The following is a 20473-nucleotide window of genomic DNA, read 5'->3' as shown; positions in this document are numbered from 1 at the left end:
CCATAGCTTCAATGAAAGTTATGTATTGATTTCAACATAGTCTTGGCAACAATCTCTGGCTTCCTCCTCCTACTCTACTTGCTAACTATCACTCCTATTTTCTAATTATTAACCCTTACAAATGAGAAGGTCAAGCCTTTTATAGAGTTCTTGATTACAAATGAAGGGCTAGGATTGATTTGAAATCAATGGCCAAGATAATTCAAAGAAAACCCTAATCAGGGTTAGTTACAACTAATGCCTCCTTGACCAATGAGATCATTACAACATTTTGGACACGTCCTTCCCTTTAAATGTGGACCAATGAGAAATGAGGTAAGGTACATCGAATAATACTTGATGGAGTGCTACATGTCACTTGCTCCTCCTTTGATGAATTAGGTTCAATGCACTTGGGCATGTTGACATGGCATCACCGGATTGGTTGATGATGATCGGGCGCCACCTTATTATAGATATCTTTAGCAATATCTCCTAATACTCAACATTATTTAATTGCTTGGTGTGATATTTGATGATCAAGTTTCTAACTTTGATTAACTCTTCTAAAACTATCTTTCCTCGATCGCATTTAACTTTTCCATCTTCATGTTTGGGAATCTCCTCTTCTTGTGATGTTTTGCATTCCCATCCTCAACTCTGGAATCTTGAATTAATTCCTTAACGCTCTTTGATCTTGAAATTCCTTGCCTTGGACTTGGATTCCTCCTTTTAAGTGTTTCTCTTTCTCATCATTATCCATTTTGATCTTGAATTTAAATCCAAGGTCAATGCAAAGTCCTTCCTCTTAGAGTCATTGTTGTAGAGCCCTTGCATCAACCTCCTTGCATCATTCACTGCATCAAACCTGAAAAGAAAGCACGGCCTAAATTATGATTTGTAGATGAAACACTAAGTTAACAATTACAAAAATTGAGAGTTAAAAGCTCTTGCATTCAAATCATTGTGAAACAACATGACCAAACCCCTTTTTACAAACTGGAATGATAATTTTAGATCTGAAAATGCTTGGTTAATGGTTAAATATGCCCAAGAATGGTATATTCTGCTTTGTATTCTTCTTCCAACAGCTATCCTCTTGCAGTTCTTGTCATCAATACCTACTCGCTCAATGCATGCTTGGGCTGTAATTTCCTTGTCTTGAATTCACCTTGATCTGCTCCTAAATTCACTTATGCTCTGCCTGAATTCACATCTTATGAAGTGCTCTGCTCCTTCATGAATGCTTGATCAAATTTGGACCTCTTGCTGGTAATTCACCTCTGCAATCACCTCATGCAATGCTGTGATTTGCACTTTGAATCTGCTTTTGAACTCGCACTTGAGATCTGCTGTTTAAATTATATTTAATTGTGTTTGAATGAATGATATATGATTTTTCATCAACTTACATTTATCTTATTGAAATCATTTCAAGGAGGTCGGCCTTGGTTGCTTGTCTTATTTTTTTGCATTTAATTTCAATTAATTTCATATGTTTTAAGGTAAAACTACCAAGTCGGCGCTTAACTTCATCCCTCATGCCTTGATCTTTATTTATTGGCACAAGCCTTGCACTCCATCCTCCAAACACTATCAACTCCACAATTTTGTGGATTTTATGAAGTCAAGGAAAAAATTGAATTCCTTCCAAATTTCATAGATTTCTTTGGTGCATGGAAAAATTTGCATTTCATAACTTTGTCATGGATTTGAGCAATGCTTGGAAAATTTCACCTCCTCATCACTTTGTCGTGGAAATCGATTATGTTTGGAAAAATTTGCCTCAAGTCCCCCTTTTCTTGGATTTTAAGACCCTATGGAAAATTTCGCTTGCAATAATTATTTTGTGGATTGAAGCATGATAAGGAAAATTCTGCAAATGTTTGTAAAGTCGTGGATTTCAAAAGGAAGGAAAAAATTCACTTCTCAAAAATTTTCATGGATTTGCCTCCTTCAAGGAAAAAATCTAAACATCTCTAATTATTGTGGATTTTGGGAGATCAAGGAAATAATCACTCTGTTGGAGAAAAAATTGTGGATTTTAGCTCTTCATGAAAAAAACCCTCAAATTCCAAGAAAGTTGTGGATTTGAGGGCTTCAAGGAGATGCTCCTTTCATCAAATTTGCATGGAAAAATTAACACTTCTCTCTTTTTATCTTCACTTTTCCCCCATTTTTCATGACTCTCTCTCTTGGAATTTTCCTTTAAATTTAATTGATCTTCTTGTTCTTTCAACCTTCCTTAAGGACAAATCCCTATCTTCAATTTTGGAAATTTAAAAATTTCAACTCTATTTTATGCAATTCTTAAGCAAAAATTACGTTTGATATCTCTTTTTTGAACGGACTTCACTCTTGAATACGACCTCACCCAAGCTTGGCCCTCTATTTCCAAATTCAATTTTCAAGATCACTAGTGAAATCCACTTTTCTTTCGAAGATCACTCATCTTAAGCTCAATGAATTCGTCATGAAAATGGGCTACTCTTCCTTAACCATGTCAAGGATTGATCACAACTTGCCTTTCAAAAGCTTGGAAAACTGAAACCTACTGCCGAGCTCACAAACTGAACAAAACCCTAGGGAAAAACAACTAAGAAAACAAAAAGCAAAGGGGTCCTCATTTGCCATGGGGTGATGTGTGAAAACGTCACAACAGTATGTTTGTAGAGTTGTTGGAGGAAAGATTACTTTTTTGTTTTTGGTAGGAAAAAATCTGTGAATTTTTATGTTTGAAACTTTGATCTAACCTTTTGCATCTTTCTATAGTTTAGAATTTATGATGTACTTTTTACCTGAACTTGTGAGTATTTTCTTATGCAGAATGTGCTTGGCAATTGGAGTTCAAAGATTTTCGCAATTGCATTGCTAGCTTCTGGTCAGAGTTCTACTATTACAGGAACATATGCAGGCCAATATGTTATGCAGGTAAAAGAACTTCTTGCAAATGGATGTACATTTCTATCACATTTATTTAAAATTCAATGATCTTCGGTATCACAGTTTTATCATATGGATTGATGAAAATAAGTACACACTCGTTTGTAATATAAATATTATAATTCCATGTACAAGCCTCAATACGAGAATCATGTGAGAGAAAATCTCACTGGTGGAATTTAGATGATTATTATTATTTCCATGTTTTTCCTTGTTTTTGGTTCCCATATTCATCCAATGATCTAACCCATGTCATTTCGCACATGATTTGTTTGGCTTTCATCCAAGATTATATTTGATCTTGATACTTGTTGGACAAGATCCCGACCCTGATTCACGAGGGATTACAAGAGTAGTGCATTAGAGAATATTCAACAGCAATTCCTGACATTGGGAATCATATCACACATTGAGAACAGATAGTAACATAATTAAACAAATCCTCCAAATAAATTCCATGACAAGGTAATGCTGCCAAATATGCATTTTCAATGCATTGTGGTGCCTTTTCTTGATTTATTGGGATCAGAACTTAAGGCTAGAATTGTTATTACAAATAAAAATTTGTAAAATGTGGGAAGATGTAATGGGATTTTACTCCATTACCTTGTTCATAAAGTTTCTTTTGTCCCGAACCCCTAGTAGATTCATTTGCTAGATATTGCAATGACATTTAGCAGTTCATCCCTTGTGAAGATATTGCAGCTTTATGGTTTGAGCGATAATTTTTAAGTTACCACAAACCAAGGTCTGCTGATTAATGCAGAAATGATTTTACTCTGTCAACAGAATCTGGTCCGTTTGCATTCTAAATACATATAAAGTTCCAGGCCCTTATTTACAAAGGATTGTATCTATAATAGGTATAACAGTATAAGTTCTTTTTGGTATAAGAATGTAGTATCTCCAGACTATTAAAATTTAAATGCAATACCCAAGCTAGATTCTCTTCCAAAGGGGACAATTGTCTTAACAACCTTTACTCATCTCTGTTCCAGCTAAAACCTTGTGTACAAATTTGGCTTCTGTTTAATTCTTTGGTTTAAAGTCCGGCTCCGGCTCCAGCCTCTACCGATGATTTGGCCTTGGCTTTTGCTTCATGTTTGAATTTTGCTTCTACTCCCGACTTGCCCTAATGTGTTTTTAGAATTCACTGGCTCTTGCAGCCTTTTTCTTCTTTCTTTTTGCTCCACCAGTCTAATAGGTCGTTTGATTTCTTGGTCCATTCCCTGACTGTGTTACCTTCTTCTATCACCTTTGGTCAGTGACATCAGCTTCTTCTTGTATGATGTTGTTCTTCAGATAGTAATTCCTAACACCTTTTCTCGTACTTCTGTACAATGCTTTATCATTATGTTCACAATCCTAGTCACCACAAGGTATTGCAAGATAATGTAATGCCTCATTGCCAATGATTATTGTCTACTGATTTCCAATTCTACTTGAGTTCAACCCAAGTTGACTTTGGAAAGGCAACACTGCCATAAATGCTCACAACAGAATTCTACTACACTACCTGCAAAGATAGAATCACATATTATGAATGTAACATGAGAAAATAAGGTAGGAATTACTTTCTGCACAAGGTGATGTACAATACAATTCTTGGAACAGTCACCATACAGGGAGGACCTGTCACATAATTGCTATTACCTTGACATTTGGATTACTATTTATGGGGCAAACAGTTCCTGGTTAAGACATAGCTATTAGAGTAAAACTGTACATAACTGAAAAGTGTTTAACACATTACATAAGCCAAACATCCAATAATGTAAAAAATTATTTTATTCATTGGATGACAACAATACTTAATTTTAACATTATAGACTATATCGGTTATGTTGCGAAGGTGGTTGTAAATGTTGCTTATGAATGAAAAATAGCAATAAAGTTTATCGAGGCAACCTTTAGGCACATGTTTGATGTAACACATAGGTGACTTATTTTTCGTGTGCATGCAATGAGAAATGTTTTAAAATACACTGGATAAATTGGCTGGATGAAATACATGGTGATTAGTAATGTGTAGATGTTTAGATGCAATCACTATACCTCATTGACATTATTTTGGTCTTTTTTAGGAATGAACCAACTGGGACCACATTTGCTTAGTGTTTCATTTTATTGAAGAGGATGCTTGAGTTGCAAGAGATGCTGAAATTCATGATTATGAAGCTTATAATGACTAGGTGAGGGTGCGACAGACTACAAAATAGAGGATAAATAAAAAACTAGTGCAAGGAATGGAAACTATAAAATTGTAAATCCAAATGATTAAGTTCAACAAAATAAGGAAGTATAGTATATTAAACTATAAACTTACCAATTGACCATTTCCTTTTCAACATAAACTTTGGTTTAAACACAGCAAACATGTTAGTAAACATTTGATATGCAATTCATAAGACCAATTATTTTTGTAAGGGTTAGGGATTCAATAACATAGAAATGCATATATAATTAATTTCATTAATAAGAACTTGTAATGTCTCCTAATTTATTTACAAATATGATTCTATAATAAATCATGTGATAGCTATCAAGAAGCATTTACAATCCAATTTTCAATAATCAACCATAATAGGGATTGGAGAGGAAAGCACGATAGGGTGCATAGAACATCCACCGCAACTAAGCCAAAGAGTGTGATATAACACCCCTTGGCCCAAAAGTGGTAGGAACACTTGTCCATCTAACATGGGGTGGTCTACTTAGAAGGGGAACACATATCTGCTCTCCCAATCGTGGTTTCTCACTAACACATACATGTGGTTTTAGGAGACGAAATTGATTAAATAAATAATTATAAGAGTCTAGATATTATTAACCAGCTTAAACTACACAAGAGATCATCTGTTAAGCAATATCATCAATTGCATACCATAAGTCGTGATAGTTCACAAGACGGTTGTTTTCTAAATGCAGTTTGCTTATATTGGGTCCGATCTAACAGATATTCTGCTAATTTCATGCGCAATCTCTGCTGAATGCAACACACACACACACATATACATATGTATATGTACATACATACATACATACACATACATACATACACATACATACATATATATACATAGATATACATACATACATACACATATGTATGTATGTGTATGTATGTATGTATATGTATGTATGTATGTATGTATGTATATGTGTATATGTGTATGTGTATATATCTATATGTGTGTGTGTGCGCGTGTATGTGTATGTGTATGTGTATATGTGTGTGTGTGTGTGTGTGTGTGTGTGTGTGTGTGTGTGTGTGTAATATCTTCTTAATCATGAACATATATATATATATATCCAATTTGTTCTGATTGATTTACTTCATGTATAGCACACCAACTACTTGAGAACTTTAATATTTGTGCTATGTCTTACTACTTAATAAACTCAGATCATTACTGCCTTTTACCAGATCGGGTCTCAGATTACTTGATCAGTCTTCACTAATTTTTAGGTTGCATACATAAAATCAGTGTCTGCTCTATCCTGAATTGATACCTGATTTCAGATCAAATGCTTACTCTATTCCATTCGATCAGAAATGTCTTATATCCCAGATCAGAACTTCCTAATCTGCATAATCTATCTTTGGTGCAGTCACGGAAGTAGAGACCTCAAAGAGATCAGTCCGGACCGTGCAGCAAGAGTAAACACAATAAAAACAACACAATGTGATGGAGGCAATGTAGAATAGACTAAATTATATCATGAAAAACATTTACAATTTTTAGGCAACATACGGGCTACAAGATTTGGCTCACTGGCTTGAATACAAACATGCTCAGATGATATCGGTCAACTCCGGACCTCCTAATCTTAGGATCTATCTTCTATGTTCTAATTGAATTAATCCTAATGCTCAATTACATTGATTTATATGATCAAGGGTGATCCGCGTTGGCCCAAGCAAGGTCAGCCTCTGCCAAAGAGAATCCTCCGGAAATTCCAAAGGATGAAGTGTAGATCAAAGGGGGAAGGTCAGCCACACGCCAAGGATCATTGGAATCAACGAACTAAAGCTCCACAAGCCACGGAAAGGATTCACAAGATTCGCCGATAGCAAATAGGTCCAAGCGGTTTTGGTGTTCTAAGCCAGAAACTATCTCAGATTCCGGAAGCGATAACTTGCCGAGAAAGAATCCAAACGTCCCGCGGACTTAGGACAAGGAAGATGATCATCTGTCCACAAGCAAAATCCTGCTCCACAAGATCCGGTGAGCAAATGCAAGAAAATGCAGAAAGAAATGCTGAAACTGCAAAACAGGAAACAAACTAAAAAGAAATGTTTTTGGTTGATGCAAGATTGCCAAGAACCAAGGATGCTCTTGCATCAATCTTTCACATTGTTCAAATAATATTTAGAAGAATGCTTATAATCTAGAAAGGGCATGCTTACAATATGTTGTATTAAAATATTTATACGTTTGCTGTAATAGGACTTCTTATATTTGTAAGATCTTCCTTTTGTTGTCTTTCTAACTCAGATCCGATCTCTATTGCTTGATCCCTTCCTCCCCTTTCAAGTGAGGTTTCTTCTCTTTTATAACCCTAAAAGTGGGGTGTGTCACATCCATTGACAATCAAGAGACACTTCTCTTCTTATGCACGCACTATGTGATGCCTCTTCATTAACACCTGCTGCCCTTAATTAAGAAAGTGTTGACCAAGGTAAGGATAAGTCCTATTTGGTTCTCTTTGAGAGATCACCATCATCAATCAAGTCAGCCTTGGCAATATCTATTACTCTATATTGGATCATCCCTGTGTATAAATGGTTGTTTATCCTTTCTTACCCTAGTCGGCCTTTGTTTTGAAAGGCTAGGGTACTTCTCTTGATTGGACCAGCCCTAGTTATTTTCCAATTTTACATAGTGCAATTTATATATTTATTGAGGCAGTGATAATTATAAAGCTGCATTTTTTATTTATTAATTTCTGCTAACCCTAATTTGGTGGGACATGACATAATTAAGCACAAATGTGATCTCTGGTTGAAACCAACAATAAATCCTCTAAAGTAGGTCTTCCACTAACATAGAGGATGTTCCTTGCAAGGCTTTTCATCTCACAAAGCCATAAGAATGAACAAATTCAATCCAGTTAAATCTGTAAGCAAAATATCAAATCTCAGCATAAAGCAAAATGAGCTCCAAATGCACTTGTAAAAGCCTCCCAAAACCCCACGTCTAGTTTAGGGTTCCACTTTTTTAATTTAATTTGAAAAAATACCTTATAACTCCCAAGTTGGTGCCCAATCCAAGAATTGTCACTTTATCAATTATTTGCAAAGGTACTTTTTATTCACTTTGGATGCCCACTCAAACTTATTTGATAAATTAAATAACGATGAAGTTAAACATTTAATTTAACTTTATAACTTATCATTATTTAAATTAAATACACTCGACGACATGAAAACTTGGAGTATCAACGTCCAACGCATTCATCGACATTTCAAAAATAGAAACACTATCTACTAACCAAGTCAGTGTCCAACATGTCACTTACTAAAAATAGTATGGGGAAACTGTCCAAAACCACTGCAGAAAAGGGCGTTATGCATATCTTAACTGCCTAAACTCAATAAAACACCTGTCACCACCAAAAGATGGATCCATTGTCATCATGAATCCCCTAACCCTAACTCATTAGCCTACAAGAACTCACTAAATAGGCTAAAGGCCCACCATGTTGAAATGCTTAGGAAGGGGACATTACACATCCATATGTGAAGGCTTCTCCAATGAAGCATTACTGTTAGATGGAGAATCGAGGTCTCCATATAGATGTTGATTGAAGGTTGAAGTGGTGAAAGGGCACCCGGTGTTGTCTATACAGTCAGAATTAGAATTAAGTTCACATCTTCAATTATTCTGAGTAAAAAGACTAGATTTGGGTATAGCATCTAAAAGTTTAAGAAAGGGAAACAATATCTCCTAGCATAGAGCAAGAGGGTTCTAACTGATATAAGCCACTTTTCTTTTTATCTAAGCTAACAATATAGCAATAAAATCACCTGCCAAGACTCAAGGAGAGGTAGGAAACAAGGAATGGACAAACCTGGTATGAGTCTTGAGATAGTGCTTCCCTAATGGAATCATATTAATGTAATACATCCTCTAGTGCTTAATCTTGTTGGGGAAGAGACCTTTGAAACCCAGAATGTGAGTGCATATAGTGTTAGCCCTACTACCCCTCCCCCCCTCTCTATAATAGGCGCTGGTTCCCTTAACTATAGGTAAAATTTGATTAGAAACTATAGTGGAAATAAAGCACAGTGAGTAGCAGAGTTTTTGCTATTATACGAAGCAGCTTGAAAAATGTAAGGCAACCCATATTCTCTGATACATACACTCTTTTTCTGTTACAAATTTTATTTTATTGCCATTGAGTTTGAGCTTCTGTAATCTTTGGTTTCCTATAATAAATTTCTACCATTTTTTAAAAGAAATGTCAAAAAAGAATAATATTTAACTCAAAGAACTCATGGAAACCTTCAATTACTTATCAGTTATCACAAATGATTATTTTTTTCATAAGGCTTCAGAGGTGTTCCTCAACCTTTTCGGATATAATTTTTTGTGCTCATTAATCTTTTTGATGTGTTAAACCATGTCATAAACCTTAGCCGTGGAGCATTTTTTTTTCTTATTTGAAGAAAAATGTACAAGGCCTCATGAGACTTTATCAATGCCCTTTAATCATTGCCATGATAAACATAATAGATTTGGGGAAGAAAACTTTCCTCCTCTGTTGGTCTTGCTATTATTGTTCTCCATATTCTATCCAAAGTAAATCTTGTTGATACTTCAGTTCACATGACTTAGATGAAGTTTCATCTTTTGTTTAAGCTTCGAGCCATGTAATTTCACACTTGTATTCTGATTTGTTTCCATGTATGTATCATATTTAATGATTTGGCTAAATTGGGAATGTCATAATTATGCTTAAAATTCAATGCCATCCTTTCTTCTCTGCATCTCTACATCATATGTGATTAAAAACCCACAATGAGGAGTCGTTGCTTTCAAAAGAATTGAGATTGTACACTATGTGCCCTATTTTTTCTAATGTCCAAAAAGGTCACGTGACAAAGACAAGTGCAATAGGCAAAGTGTTGAAGTTGCTGGGAAAAGTACCTGGTTTTTGTGCAGTGTTTTATTAGCTACATATTATAAAGTAATTATTTTGCCTCCAAAAACAATTTTTAAGCAGGGTATTGACTAATACCTTTTGTCATTGTCGTTGTTTGTTCATTTCTTGCACAATTAGTTTTTAACCCATGCAAACATAGTATGATAAAATATTTCTGTAAAAATAAATTTCACAAATTTTTTCTGAGCTTTGAATGTTTTGTGATAGGCTTACTGTATTACTTTGTTACTTAAATACAGTACTTTATTTATGTTTAGAAATGATTCATTAGAGTAGCAATGCCATTATAAAAATCAAATGGGTGATGCTTTCACAGGGTTTTCTCAATTTGCGGTTCAAAACTTGGGTTCGTAATCTGTTAACTCGATGTCTCGCGATCATTCCAAGTTTAATTGTTGCCATCATTGGAGGCTCTTCTGGTGCTGGCCAGTTAATCATCATAGCATCAGTAAGTGAAATTTGGTTCGGCATCATCCTCTTTTTTATATCCTGGTTGTGGTTGAATCTAGGATTCTCTTTGGTGTAATAGGTGAAATTCGTTGTGAAAGATGCATGTTCCCATTGTAAATGTTATTCAATTCTCAATTCAAAATGCAAGTTATATTCTAATTTATCTTTTCTTTTAACTATGTATTATCCATTTAATATGATAAATCTGATTATCTTCTTTTATATTGCAGGTGAGAGGAGCATTTATTGATTTTGATGTCCTTCTCACAAAAGCCGATTGATATGTATATGCAAGCAGGGAGGATCAAGCAATGCCTTGACCGGTCATGTCTTTTAGACATGACTGATCAAGACATTACTTGATTGCACCCTTTGACTCATCGTTGCAATTACCAATTGGTGTATGCTTTAATTAACAACCCGATACCAATCGGGGTATACTTAACTTGCCACCCGATACCAATCGATGTAACCCGATACCAATCGGTGTATGCTTAATTTGCCACTCGATACCAATTGGTGTATACTAGTTAATCCCGATAACCATTATTGTTCACTGTTTAATATATCAACCGATATAAATTGGGATACATTGGTTAGCCCGATAATAATTGGTGATCACAGTTAATATGATAAACAATATTAATCGGGGTCCATACGTTATAGTGTAAACCGATATTAATCGGTATTCTATGCTATAGGATGATTATCGATAGTTAAGCATTGATCGGACAAAGTAGATTGAATATATACAAATGAAGAATGATCATCAAATGAAGGAACAATAGCTTGAATTTTTTCATCATAGTTTATGGATAGGATAAATGATTGAATGAGAGACTTCATTTATATCTCATTCAGTCATTTATCTTACCGAAGCTATCATGCATTAACACTCCCTCTTAGCTAGGTAAGATAAATGAAAAACAATATATCAAGCATCACTATTCAAATGATGGTTAGTATTCTTTACACAATCTGACTCTTTAGAAAATCATATCACCTAATCACATGATATGAAGTATCACCTAAACACGTGATACAAATGTTCATCACATCAATCTTGTGATGACAGATATCACCTAAGCATGTGATATCAGTATTGCCTAAACATGCAATACTTAAGGATAAACATATGAGAAAGATTAAATTCTCATCTTATCCAAGTTGTGGTATGTGCACTAACATCTTATACAAATGTTTCACCACAACACAATCATGGCACATCCATGACATACCAGAGATCCAACATGATAACTGGTTTGGACATCATAAGATCGTCACCTTATAATGTCTACATACAAGTGTTCATTATCTTGAGAGATCGTCACCTCTTAGATATGAACCCAGGGGATAAAATTCACAATGTCCTATCATGAAAAAGAAGTTTACACATCAAACATCTTATTGATATGTAAATACAGATTACAAAGCAAATTACCTTTCTATCATACCTAAACCTTTTCTGAAGTGATCAACCTTCACTCTGGAAAGAGGTTTGGTCAGAATATCTGCAGTTTGATCTCCTGTACAAACATATTCTAATTGGATCACATTCCTGTCTACCATATCTCGCACATAGTGGTATGAAATCTCAATATGCTTGGATCTGTCATGGAACACTGGATTTATTGAAAGTTTTATGCAGCTCTAATTGTCACAATGTATGATAGTAGGTTTCATAGGCTCTCCAAACAATCCCACAAGCAACTTCCTAAGCCATACTCCCTCTCGGGCAGCCATGGAAGCTGCAATGTATTTGGCTTCGGTGGAACTCTGAGCCATAGAAGACCGCTTTCTGCTGATCCAGGATATCATGGCTGAGCCTAAACTGAAGCAACACCCTGAAGTGCTTTTCCTGTCAGTCACACTTCCAGCCCAATTTGAGTCTGTAAATTCGTGTAGGTCTAGATCAACTTTCTCATATTTGAGACCAAGGTTTAGAGTACCTTGTAAGTATCTCATAATGTGTTTTATTGCAATCAGGTGGATCTCCTTAGGCTCACACATAAACTGACTCAAGGCATTAACTGCATAACATATATCTGGTCTTGTATTTACAAGATACATCGGAGACCCAATCATTTGCCTATATAGAGTAGGATCTGATGGTTGTGATTCTGCTGCTGCTTCCTTAAGTTTATGAAGGTTTGTTTCCATTGGAGAGGTCATGGGTCTGCAGTTTAGCATTCCAAATCTCTTCAAAATGTCCAAGGTATATTTACCCTGGTTTAGTATAATGCCATCAGTATTCTGTCATACTTCCAACCCTAGGAAGTAATGAAGGAGTCCCAAGTCCTTCATATCAAATTCTTTAGCAAGGTCTTTCTTACACTGATACCAATCGGTGTATACTAGTTAATCTCGATAACCATTATTGTTCACTGTTTAATATATCAACCGATATAAATCGGGATACATTGGTTAGCCCGATAATAATCAGTGATCACAGTTAATATGATAACTGATATTAATTGGGGTCCATACGTTATAGTGTAAACCGATATTAATCAGTATTCTATGCTATAGGATGATTATCGATAGTTAAGCATTGATCGAACTAAGTAGATTGAATATATACAAATGAAGAATGATCATCAAATGAAGGAACAATAGCTTGAAGTTTTTCATCATAGTTTATCGATAGGATAAATGATTGAATGAGAGACTTCATTTATCTCTCATTCAGTCATTTATCTTACCGAAGCTATCATGCATTAACACCCATGACAGTAACTTTGAACATGTCCATATGTTATGATACAGACCTGTAAATTTGACATCCCATATTTTCCCAGAATATGGAAATCAGTATATTAATTTGCACAATCTAAGTGAATAGAAGGTTGAAATTATTTATTGCACACAGTTCAATTGATCGCTACTGGATTCCCAGGGAAGTCAAGATTCGTGGACACTTTTCACAAGAACCCTTTACTTCTCAGCTTATGAGAGTGTTGTGACGTTTTCACACATCGCCCCATTGCAAATGGGGACCCTTGCTTTTTTTGCTTTTTAGGGTTTGTTTTTTGGTTGTTTTGGGTTTTGTTAGTTAGCCTTTGCATTTTGAGTGCTGTCGGGGAGATCAATAGGGTAGCAAGTCCGGCTTGAGTGATGTCTTGATCCTGAATTTTGGCTAAGTCTGGAATGTCCTGATCCTGAATTTGACTAAGTCTGGAAACTGAAAAAACCTCCAAAAACTAGATTTTGCAATATAACTCCTGGAGGTCTGAAACCACTCTCAAACATCCTGAAAGTATATATGGAATATAACTTAAAGTATAAGAAAAATGTTTCTTCTTTCTTATACTTAAATGTTATATTCCATTAAAATTGTCCTGATAGAGAGTTCGAAAAGTCAAATTTCGCTCCTGTCCTTCACTGAGGATCTAGAGCGAACTTCGCTCCTGTCCCTCCCAGGAGGACCAAGGCGAAGCGCTCCTGTCCCTCACCAAGGGACCAGGGCGATAATACTTATTTGAGCCATTCCTGACCTTGTTTAGACGAATTGAGACATCAAAGGCATGGTGAAGGGCAAAATGAGCATGATGGAGCATCCAGACTTGATCAAAAGCAATGAAATGATGAAGTTTTTGCCTAGAAGGTCAAATTCGCTCCTGTCCCTCACTGAAGGACCAGAGCGATTTTCTTTATATGCACAATTTTAGACCTTTTTTGGACATTAACTTTTATTCATAACATGAAGTAAGATGATATCTTCCTTAGCCAAGATTTTTTTTGATGAAAATTGTAACGATTTGGCCTAGAGAGCAAAAATCGCTCCTGTCCCTCACTGAAGGACTGGAGCTTGAAATCCAAAATTGCCTTGCCCTTGAAAGATTTGAACGATTTCGCGAATTGAGAAGATCAAAGGAGATACATTTTATCAGTTGAATATAACTTGAAAGCGCAATCATGAGGAAAATTGACCCTAGAAGCAAAATCGCTCCTGTCCCTCTGCCAGGGACTAGGGCGAATTTAAGTGATAGCTCCCGTCCCTCTCTCAGGGACCAGAGCGATTTTCCCTATAAGACAGGTTTTGGGCGAAGATCAAGTAAGTGTTAAGTTTGAGGCAAGCAAAGGGGGCGTAACGAGTCCGTTGAAGATAATTTGAAGATTGCAAAAACGCCAAGTGAGGCCCATATTGTCCTAGGCGCTCCTGTCCCTCTCCCAGGGACCAGAGCGATTTTTGCCTTAGGTCAATTTCTCGCCAAGTTTGAACAAACTCCTGGCCAAGGATGAATGAAAGGGGACACAACGAGTCTATTGAAGATAATTTTTGAAGTTAACAAAGTGTGATGGAGCCTACAAGTCCAAATTCGCTCCTGTCCCTCAGTAAGGGACCAGGGCGATATTCATTTTATTAGCCAGTTCATTCAAAAATCACGCCAAGTCAAGGACGTACAAGGTTGCACAAGGTCAAAGATATCATTTGGAAGGCAACGAACAAGAAGCAAAGGTTGAAAGACAGCAAATGTTGGCTAGAGCATAAAATTCGCTCCTGTCCCTCACCAAGGGACCAGGGCGAAAACCATTTAAACATCGAATATGCCTTGTTAACGACAAGTAGAATATGCATGAAGCGAAGGGATAACGTCATTGCTTGCCATATAATGAAGATTGGTGATTGAAGAAGCAAGATCAAGGAGAAAACACCAAGATCGCTCCTGTCCCTCACCAAGGGACCAGGGCGATATCAACCTCAGGAGGCACTCATCCACAAAATCAAATCAATCAAGCTCGAGGTTCTTAGCGAAAATGCCAGTTTCAACGTAAAGATGGAGATTTTGAACGTCAAAGGCGAAAATCAAAGGCTAAAATGGAAGTTCGCTCCTGTCCCTCAGTCAGGGACCAGGGCGATAATGGTTTGTATCTTTCCACCATCTCCAAGTTTTGGCGTTAAAACATTTTTTTGAATTTTATTAAATGCTAGAAAAATCGATAAATTGGAATATTCAATTGATAGCATTTTAAAATTAACGCATGAAACATTTATTAATTAATTTTGCCTTTTTCAAAAAAATTAATCACGAAGGCATTTTAATTAATTATTAATTTTAATAAAATTGGTGCGCTTGGATTATATTTTATAAAAGTCGGCCTTGATTTTTATTTGAAATTTGTTTTAATTGCCTTATTTTTACAAAGTCGGCCTAGAGGTAAATGAGAGGGTGAGTTATTTCATTTTCAAATCATCATTCAAACTTCCTTTGCATGCGATTTGGAGAAGACAAGGAGGAAGTGCGAATTTCATTGAGGAAAGGGGCGAAATTCATATTGAAGGCTATGGGAGAGGCGAATTTCTTGCTACATTTGAAGGCGAATTTCCAGATCTTGAAGAAGCTAGCTAATGGAGGCGCAATTTTATCCAAGGGAGAGCTTTGATCTACACTTTGCCTAGCCAAAATTCATCTATTTTTTTTAGAGTTAATTCTCAAGAAGAGGTATGGCAAAATCATCTTGACACCCTTATTCAAGGTTTGATTTTTTTAAGCATTTTTGGGAAAAATCTAAGTATTACATGGTTAATTAGGAAATGATAACTCAAGATTTATCATGAAGTTTCCTAATTAAAATCTTGAATATTCCTTTTAAAGTTTAATTTTTAGATTTCAAGATATATTACTAATTTTGAAATGTTGTGTAGGTATCAAGATGGCGACTCCAAGCTCGAAGGATCTGCAAGTCGGAAGGTTCTCCTCAAGGAAAATCAAGTCAGATCAAGGACGATCAAGCAAGGACAAGGACGACCTTCTTCGATCCAGCCTAGCATCGACAAGGACGATTTTCTTCGATCAAACATCAACAAGGGCGACCTCTTCCAATCCAGCGTTCCAAGGCGAGGTACATCATCATCCTGCAAATCAAGGACACAAGAAGTCAAAGCAAAGGGTTCGTTGAAGAAGCAAATAATTCCAGAAGAATTAATTAAAGCTAGCTTCTCAACAACATCAAGTTGAATATCTACCAAGTTCCAAGTGTCAAATGAGGTGGCATCCTAGTCATCGCTCATCCAGTCAGTGTAGTCCACCTCAGCATGTCCAGATTCGATGTACCTAACTCATGGAAGGTGGCACAAACTCCAGTGTACCTACCCTGGCTATCCATTGGTCGATTTTTCCAGAGAGGACATGTGTCCAAGCAATACAATTATATCATTGGTCAAGCATTAAATGTTATGTAATGGTTGTAACAAACCCTAATTAGGGTTTTCATTGTAAAATCTTGGCCATTGATCTCGAATTGATCTAAGCCATCGAATTGTATTGTGGGCACTATATGAGCCTTGGCATTTCATTTGTAAAGGCTAATTAGCAATAGCTAGAGAGTTAGAAGATAGTTGGAATAGTTAGAAGATAGAAATAGAATAGCAATTAGAGTAGAGTAGAGAGAGAAGGCAAAGATTGTTGCCAAGAGGTTGTTGTAAAAGACTTGTAACTTCATTGAAGAAATGGTGAAATTTATGGGTCGATTCGACAATTTGCATGGTCTTTATACTTCTCGTATTTGATTTCATGTTATTAGATGAGTGGAAGAAATGTGCTTGATTGATGGTGGAATTCGTACATCCATACTACTAGCAGTTTGTTGATTGCAGACTTGCCTTGCGTAGTCAACTGGAGTCATTCAGCTTAAGCCTAACTTCAATTGTCGCTTCTTCATTGATATGCATCAACCTGATGGTGTCTATGCCTGCAGTGATGATTTGAACATCATAAAGCTTCCCTTCGAAGATCGCACTAGCCTTGTGGAGATGGTCCTGCGATGTCAAAACAAGACCTAGTTAGAGTTTCACCAAAGATCAATCATTGCTCCTACATTCTTAGTAGTAGGATTAGATCTTCTCTTCGCCCTCATCCTTTTTCCATTTTTTCAAATCTAAGCCAGTAAGAGCCTGTGTTCCAGCAAAGCAGATCGGAAGTTCAATTATCAGATGTAAGTCCCCTTGTGATTCCAGCAAATCACATCATACCACTGGAGCTTATCCACACGTAGAGACCCTACATACAAGAACCTTGAAGTCATCCTGATTGATCCTTTTTCGCGATATCTTCAGCAATCAGAGGCTTTACTCAAGAGAGGATAAGGTACCTTTAGGTATTTTATTCTGTGTTTGATAGTGTACAAAATACACGTCAACAGAGAGTTGAGAATTGCGTAGAATAAACTGTTTTTTCCTTTAAATGGGTAAATTCAAATGGTTTTGCAAACAATTTGATTCACTGCCTTTTGGTGCTTAGATTTTAGCTTTTGGACAATCTAGGGAGAGACTTTCCTTGTAACCAAGTCATTATTGTGATGAATTGTTGGTTCCATGAAGTGATATATGTTGCTTTCCTAAATGAACAAATAAGAGAAACCCAATGCTGAATAATTGACATAACCTCATGGAACTTCTAAATTCAACTTTCTCAATGTAGATAGATTTAGAGATTCAAAATATTGATTGGACTTCACGGGATGGCAATTTACTGCATTTGGATCTCCCATCTATAGAGACTTAGAAAGCATCCACGATAAAATTGGTGTTTAATGTTGTCATTTTATTTTGCACATAGGACAAAATTGAATGATATTATAACGAGAATGGACAGACCTTTCATACAATAACCACCTTTTCTTCATTTTTGTCTTGATGAACCCTGTTATGTTCTTTTTCGAAGATTGCTTCACTCAGCTTTATTCTACAGTTATATAGCATTGCAGTTTAATGTTAACAACATGATTCAAAACAGAAATGTTCATAAGTGTCAGTGAAGAAAACCACCAGCCTGCAAGCATCCATCATTTTGTCACTGCCCAGACAAGATAATCTCCAAAAATTAAAATGCAATTTCTTTACCCAGATTAATACCTATAGATATGATACATCTATGAGTACCATCACTACAGAAACCAAAGAGTGAGGGACACGGTAGTACCATACCAGTAAAAACCAAAATATCATGAACAGTTGTTGACAAGAAACCTATACATCAATGTTACACACAATATGAGCATCACCATTAGTAGTGGTAGCAGCAATATATGGAGCACCTCCTGCCAGAAAACCATTCCAGGATTTCATGGAAGTCACTGATGTTTTTGTCAAAATGCATGATGTGTCTGTTCAGCAGTCTACCATAGTTTTGATCCAAGTGTTGGATCCATCTAGGTTGTTGAGCCATCCCTGCAGCTTGGAAACTTTCCAGTACAGCTCTCAATAGTTGTCTACTGTTTTGATTCTGGCACAATCCTGATTGATATTAATGCTGTGACATATGTTTGACAGCCTTCACTTGGCATCATATCTCAAGGTGACTCTTCTGGTTTGCTCCACTTGTCTTGGGACTGCGAGAACAATAAAATATTACATAGTTATGAATTCAGGACTTAAATTTATTTTTAATTGAAGATAGCATTTTTTTTACATTATAATACTTATGTAAATATCATTCTGTATGGATGCTTCTTAAAGAATTTTAATATAGAATGGGACATCTATTCCATTTCAAATTTTCAATAAAATGGTTATAATTTACTTGTTCACGTTTTTAAAGCCTAACTTGTAGATTATGCTATCCTTTGCATTTCTCTGTTTTTTCATATCCACATTGCACATGTTAAATTGTAAAGTACGTTACTCTGTCTTTCTTTTATCACAGACATGGTATATTTGAAAGGAAGATGCCGTGGGATCCTACTTTTATGCTGTATCTAATTCTAATTTACCTTGACATAAATCTGCTATTTTGTTTTACAGATGATACTGTCCTTTGAGTTGCCATTTGCACTTATTCCTCTCCTCAAGTTTACTAGCAGTAAAACGAAGATGGGTCCAAATGCAAACTCACTTCCAGTATGTAGAGTTTCATTTTTTTTGCAAATAGAGAACACATAGGCCTCTGATTGTTATGAATAATCTTGTATTCATTGCCTGCAGATTACAGTACTCACTTGGCTGCTGGGCTTAGCTATCATGGTTATCAACATACAATATCTTGTAACTAGTTTTGTGAAATGGCTGATTCACAACAAGCTTCCTAAAGTGGGAGTAGCATTCATAGGAATTCTGGGATTTGCAGGCATGATAGCATATTTGGGTGGCATTCTATACCTGGCTTTCCGAAAAGACAAAGAAGTAACATACTTGTTGCCTTTGGAGGAGTCTATTGCAATTGAATCAAATTGTACACAGGGATATAATAACGATGCTGAACTTCATGGCCCTTTTGGTGCAATTCCACGTGAAGACATAGTAAGCATGCAGCTTCCAAGAACCCGGGACTTGACAGATCTTGACTAAGAAGCTTAAGGTTTGTAATGTTTATTATATTAATATTAGTTTGAACTCTGAGCCGAGTTTAAATTTGATAAATATACAATAAGATGACATTTGTACAAGTTAGCAAACGCTACATCACATTATCCCTATTTTCCAAGTAAGTGGTGCTTCATCTTTAGTCTTTTGGAAAACTAATTCTGAAGAATCATTCTGTAAAAAAACCATTGTTGTCCTATAGAGTATACGTCATTATTTATAGAAGGCATATGACTTCACTGGTCTATGGATTTTTAGTTGCTCTACTATGACTTTATTTATAATTGCAAAGTTTTGTTTGTGAGATAATATCTTGTTTTAGATATTTTCTGCTAAGCTATTTATTTGCTGTCTGTTTCTCTTGTTGACTGAATTTAAATCCTAGCAGGCCAAATATGTAACGTAAATTGCAGAAATAATCATTTTTTCTCAGGTCCATGTGAATGTGAAAGTAAACAGGTGGTTTTCCAGTTCACCATATTAGAAGGGCTTGTTTGTCTCCAGCAGAGATTTTGCCACTTTCAGCGCAAAATCAGTTTCTTATGACTATAATGAAATTTAAAAAATGCTATATTTTTTTATAACAACAAAGCAGAGAATCTTTTTAAAACATATATTCTGATGCATATT

General features: G+C 35.9%; 1 protein-coding gene across 1 annotated transcript in view; it reads left to right on the top strand.

The window, feature by feature from the left end:
- Positions 1-20107, top strand: part of LOC131079328 (metal transporter Nramp3) — a 106111-nt gene extending 86004 nt beyond the window's left edge. Inside the window, exons 11-14 of the mRNA XM_058017233.2 lie at positions 2806-2910; positions 10409-10540; positions 19286-19381; positions 19466-20107. Coding sequence (XP_057873216.2) covers positions 2806-2910; positions 10409-10540; positions 19286-19381; positions 19466-19828 — 696 coding nt within the window. The 3' untranslated portion in view covers positions 19829-20107. The remainder of the gene's footprint in view (positions 1-2805; positions 2911-10408; positions 10541-19285; positions 19382-19465) is intronic.
- The last annotated feature ends 366 nt before the right edge of the window (positions 20108-20473 follow it).

Source organism: Cryptomeria japonica, chromosome 11 (genome assembly GCF_030272615.1).
Source record: "Cryptomeria japonica chromosome 11, Sugi_1.0, whole genome shotgun sequence".
NCBI lineage: Eukaryota > Viridiplantae > Streptophyta > Pinopsida > Cupressales > Cupressaceae > Cryptomeria > Cryptomeria japonica.
The sequence above is the reverse complement of the archived record's forward strand: the minus strand, read 5'-3'. Positions and strand labels throughout refer to the sequence as shown.